Source organism: Lepisma saccharinum, chromosome 1, assembly GCF_977018435.1.
Source record: "Lepisma saccharinum chromosome 1, izLepSacc3.1, whole genome shotgun sequence".
Classification (NCBI taxonomy): Eukaryota; Metazoa; Arthropoda; class Insecta; order Zygentoma; family Lepismatidae; genus Lepisma; species Lepisma saccharinum.
The window spans coordinates 120,230,933-120,236,932 of record NC_139229.1 but is presented as its reverse complement, the minus strand read 5'-3'; the positions used below and the strand labels follow the sequence as shown (position 1 = coordinate 120,236,932).

Genomic DNA, 6,000 nt, shown 5'->3' with positions numbered 1-6,000 from the left:
TCAAAGCATTGTAAGTGCCCTGTCTGAGTTGCAGTACTCTGAATCAAATATCCAACTGAAAGAGATTTGCAAGGAGCAATATTAGTTCTACAATTACATACATGTAACATCCACTATTCTCCCATGCAGTTTCTACTCCTTTCCCCATAACTTTTTTTTCTAAATCTTGGCAGATTTTCGGTGCAGCCACTTTTGTTGTAAAATAAATAGTAATGCAGTATTTACAATTCTGTATTTCTTAGGACTACAAATTTATTCTCTCCATTATATCTAAAGAGGATAGGTGTTACTGGAGTGGGTAAAGTTGTTTCCCATCTGAAGCAAAGTGAACCTCTGTCCAGCAGAATGAATGTGGTGAAAGAGCCAATACCCTATTAGTAGAGGCACATATTTTTGGTAAATAAAAAAGCAAAATTTTGGTGCAAAACAGACTCGATTTCGGGTTCAAAAGCGGAAAAGGAAATATAATTTCGGTGTTATACCGGTGAATAATCAAATCAAAAGTGCTATATAAAATGACATTTTGGTTTTAAAATTGTGAATATAATCCTAAATTTGATTTAAAAACTGCACTTATTACACAAAATAAACTTATCCCTTCTAATAGCACATTTATGTAGTTACCAGAGTATTAAGTTTATTCGTGTGTAAAGGGGTCCGTTTTTGCTTCTCAAATATTTACAGCACAATTAATCAATTTTCCGTGAATTGCATAACTCACAGGATACTTCAGACTTCAGAAAGTGTCCAGTCGGTAGATAAACGGTAAATTTCGTGTTTAAGAGTATATTTTGCAATTTGCGGTTCATTTTGCATTATTTCGTGACAAAACAGGGTAGAAAAATGCACCTCATACCATTGAGAAACACAAAAGATGAACATTACAGCATGTTATTTCATATTTCGTCAAAAACTAAATTTGCATGCCTGTACCTATGAGAGTACGAAATTGCAGTGAAAATCCTTGGCAATAACAAACAAAATTGTTATATTTATGTTCATCAGCTGTACATTAAAAATGTATTTGTAACATTTTAGAATATGTAAATAAGATTTCAAATATTCCATTGGCATAAATAGATCCCTTTTTCTGCCTTCGAAGTTGTAACACTGCGAGAAAAGTTTCCATAAAAGTCAACTGTAAGTTGCAACATGCTGCTGTCTCAAACCACTCTTTTTGCCTTCCAGCAGAAATTGTCTTGCATTCAGTTTGCCTCAACAAAAGACCATCTATTCAGTACTTGTTGGTTTCAACACAGACATGTGTGTCCGAAAATAGAATGGATTCAATTAAAGTACAGAAGTTTTAACACTACTATTTATTCATTCATAAATACTTATAAACTCCAAACTGGTACTACTTTGAACACTTGACCAACTTAAAATTACTCACATATGTACATCACTTTGCAAACTTTGAACATTCTAATTTACCATTCTGTTGATTTTTTTAAAAAAATAGTGGAAATATGGCAGTTCTAAAATGTCACCATTAAAGGAACATTATAAAATGTATAGATACAACCTGAAAGACACTGTAATCATTGTACGTAACCAGAAAAATCTGATGAGTTTTTGTCTTAAAAGAAAAATTGCAGTTTTCTGTTTTATTTAAGAAACAGTGTGCTTCTTTATCGTAAGGAGAGAAATGTGATAAAATTGTGGAATGGAGTTGTACACAGGATGGATAAAAATATTGGATAAGTAAAATTACTAGCAGTTTTACCAATACACAACTATTGCCTGATATTTACTATTTACTACTTAAGGAGTTCATCTTTAATGTGTAGGTTCATTTATGAAATAATTACAGGGTGTCCACCAGTCAAGAAATTATGCTTGAGGTCAATGTGGTTAAGATTTGTTGACTTTGTTTCTTAAGAATTATATTCTTGTATGCATGAAGTTTTGTAAAAATATTAAATAAAGTAATGTGCCCATTCCCATCCAGGATGAAGTCTGAAGCATTAATTTTTACATGCAATTAAAGCAAGTCTTAAATCTCTTGTTAAAGTACAGCTTCAGTTTTCATCTTAACAGACCTTGTACTAGGAGTTTTTCATTGAATAAAAATATATATTTTCTTAATTTTCAACTATAACTAAGTAGGGGGCGATGAAATAAATGTTAAAGGGAAAGGGGAAAAGGTCAAGAGAAAGTCAAGAATTTTGGATTTGTTATTTTGGTACACCCTGAATAAAAGCTTTAAAATAGCTTTTATTATTATGCAAATTGCTTGATGATTCCATTTCTATGCAAAGTAATAGAAATTACATATTTTACATAAATTCATAAACTATTTACACTCTTGATATAGCTGTTTGAATTAAAACATTTTAATGCTAACATCACTAGCCAACCAGTGTTGACACACATCTCTTGGGATCAACCCACTCTTATTAGTATCTGTGCCCCAAGTTGGAATATTCTTCAATTTCCATGAGTATTATGACCATCCACCTCATTCCTATGGTAGACTATGAATAATCTTAAGTTGAATTTTAGGTACCCAGTATTTTCAGGCAACTAGATGAATGATTAACACATTGCTGCTTTCAGGGATGTTCATTTGACCATGTAATTAACACACTTTTTATGCACCTTACAGAAGAATGAACTTAGTAATTATTGATTTGAATTGTGTCAACCTAGCTCTACTATAAAACCATCATGAACCTACAGTGCTTTGCATATTCTCTTCTGAAAACAAGCAACGGCTTAAATTTTGTACCTTCTAAGCCCTAATAACTTTGTATACTTTCAGTTCTCATAAAGTAATATTTTGTTTCCATCTCACTATTAATCCTATCTTACCTCTCATGGTACTCTTTATAATCATATCTACAGCCTCTCAATAGCAGCTTGTGTACTGTATGAACTAGTCAAAGCAGTATTTCTTCATCCATGCATTCAATGATACAGTAGTTAGTACTCAGCATCATGCAATGAGCTCTTTCAGGTTTTCTTCGTATAGACCAATGACAAACATGATGCTACCCCCTGTTAAAATTCCAGTCAGCTGCAGCACAATGTACCAAATTGAAGATGACTCCTGTTCTTGGCCATATTTATCTAGCTCTGGAACCTGAAAAAAAAAAAAAAAAAATACATTTTTATTGTAAATACCAGTTTCTTGAGTGATTGCTTATTTACGTATGTGACGTGTTTTTTCTGCGAACTGTAATAAGTGATTTAAAGTATTAATTTACAACGTGAAAAACACCTCACAATTGTTCTGCCTTCATGAGTCTGTACGCCGTGCGTCAGTTTTGTTTGCGCGGAGTAGTACTAGAAGTTGCTGCTAGAGGAGCTCGTACTTGCTCATTGCTTTCCCTACCTCAGCGTGCTCACAGCAGTGCAGAAGTCGTACGAGAACCGCAGCAGCGTGAAGTCACGCATGGGTTTGGAACCGGGTGTCAGCTAGACTACGACTAGTTAAGCAGGAAGAGGAACGAAATGGGTAAGTGTTCACAGGATTGTTAAAAAGAACCTAGTCGTGAACTTTTGCTGTAAGTAGTGCTGCATATTTAAGTAATGAACTCGTACACATGTTTTTCATTACAAGACGAACACAGAGTTTTCGTAAGTTGTCTTTTGTGTGAAATAAGGCAGAACAAACTGTGATCCGATTTGATTTGTGCTATTGTTCCCCACCTTGACTGCTTGGGTTTGGAACAGGGTCAGTTGTCTTAGTATCATGAAACAACCAATCAACGATCCAAACGGAAGAAGTGGTACTGTCACTTGGGTATGAACGATTTGACTCTGACGGACAAGTTGGGCATGCTTTTGGTGAAGGAAGTGGATGACCGGTGAGAATAGGAGCTGCGAGAGATTCGAGTATTTGTCGAGTCAACAACAGTAACCAAAAGGGAAGAGGTTACGAGAATTGATGTGGAAACTGCAACCCTCCAATTTTATGATGGTTTTCAATCCAAGAAACGTCATGTCAAGGAACGGCTTAGTGATTGTCGCAGAAGAAGTGGTATAGGTTGCGACAAACTACTACATTCTACCCAATATTACCAGCACCTCACAAAAATTAAGGTATGTCCAGCGAGCGGCAATAAATCTTGTTCTTGGAACATTCAGCGAAAGTGAAGTAATATAAGTATGTAAGCGGAACGAACGTAAGATTGGAATTTGCAGAACTGTAGTTTTCGCGCATGCATTATCTTTCAGCTGTCGCGGCAATTGTAGAGTTAAGACAGACAGTTTTGTTCGTTGTGGATTTCGTTGATTGCGAAGAAAACTCTTCTTACCCTTTGGATACCAAAACGAAGACATCTTAAATAAAAACAAAAATGTGCAATGAATGTACAGGGTGTTTATGAGAGCCAGTTGCCATAATGGGAACATTTGATGTAATTTAGGTACTGGGGTATAATTAGTGTGCTGGAAAAATGTTATAAGCTTTAATCATCGTGTTGAATTGGTGTTGTATGCTCAAGTTGAAATGGTGATGTTGTTTATTAATAGTTGTTAAAACATGTGGAATTAATGACCACTCTTGGTCGTCCTGTACATTGTTGATGTTAAAAGTTGAGTTACATACGAGTGATGCAGGTCGTTCACCATTGTTTTATATTATTAATGTATTGTTATGCATCAATAGTCACCTACTTCGTTGCACTAGACTATTGAAATAAAAGAAAGACGACAAAACTAAAATTAATTGTACAATTTGTTAACCTTCAGAAACATAGTGAATAAGTTATAGTTAAATTCTTGGTTGATCGCAACGTTGCAAAAAGGATGAGTGATTGCTTGCGCAAATATCGCAGTTAAGTCAAGTAATTGGTTAGTGAGAAATTAAAGACTAATGATAGGAATGAATGTGGGTGTGATGCATGTTTGGCAAGGACACGCTAAAAATCACATCTGTTGAGAAACCTTCGTATTCATTGGTGTCTTGAAGTGTCGTGCAGGGTAGCAAGTTGAGTTAATACTAGATATAAACCATAGATTATGTCTTTGGTTGATGGTTCTCTTAAATGAGACTGAGGCGATACGCAAAAACGTGTCTCAAGCTTCAACAACACGAGACTTTTGTGATTGGTTGGGAAAGAGGCATAATTCTTTTGATTCACACCCTCCTAGGCACCACATTTGCCCACCTTCCACATTACACGTATAATCCATAAATATTATGTATGAATACTGTAAGTGAAATCTTTTGAAGATGAATGGTGCAGACTGATTTGTGCCTTCAGTATGAAAGCGACAACAAAAGAAGAGCTGCCTATCTCTATGGAAAAGTGGGTAGTGTGACATATTACAAAGCTGCCAGGTTAGAATCCTGCGTAAGGCATGATGTGTTTGTGTTTCTATTTCATCATTCATCTTCATCATGCCATTAACATAGAGACGTAGAGAAGCAATGTGAAATTGCCAGGGGGGAAAATACAGGTATTGGACAAAATAATGGAAACACGAGTCAGAAGTGTGACATATTTTCAATGTGCCTGGTAACACTGAGCACGGAGGAAATCAACCTTCTCTTGTTTGTTGCAGGTAGTATGGACTGTGCACTGACAGTAGATTGAGGCAGTGTGGTAGTGCACGTTGTTCAGGTGTATTGAGTGACCAGTATAGCCGACCTGACGGAGATTGAAAGAGGTCGAATTGTTGATGCCCGTTTCACTGGAGCATCTGTGAGCAAAACAGCGAAGTTATGCGGTGTAACACGAGGCACGGTCTCGAAAGTCATGACCACATGCACAGTGCATGGTGAAACAGAGTCTGCTAAGGACAATACTGGTTGAAAGACGAAGCTGCAGGAAAGGGACCACCGGGCCTTGAAGCATATTGTGACGTTGCAGAAGAAAACAATTGCCTTCAAAGTGACTACAGAACTTAATCAGCACCTAAACACCCCATGTCATGCAAAACAGTGAGGCAGGAACTGCATCAAATGGGTATCCATGGGTGTGTTGCTATTGCCAAGCCCCTAATAACTGAGACGAGTGCTCGAAGCCAATGTGTATGGTGCAATGACCA

At 36.4% G+C, this 6,000-nt stretch overlaps 1 protein-coding gene across 1 annotated transcript in view; it reads right to left on the bottom strand.

Annotated features, from left to right (window-relative positions):
- Positions 1-1,304: 1,304 nt before the first annotated feature.
- The window catches only part of Zip71B (Zinc/iron regulated transporter-related protein 71B), a 64,341-nt gene continuing 59,645 nt past the window's right edge, over positions 1,305-6,000 (bottom strand). The window contains exon 9 of the mRNA XM_083137926.1: positions 1,305-3,085. Coding sequence (XP_082994052.1) covers positions 2,939-3,085 — 147 coding nt within the window. The 3' untranslated portion in view covers positions 1,305-2,938. The remainder of the gene's footprint in view (positions 3,086-6,000) is intronic.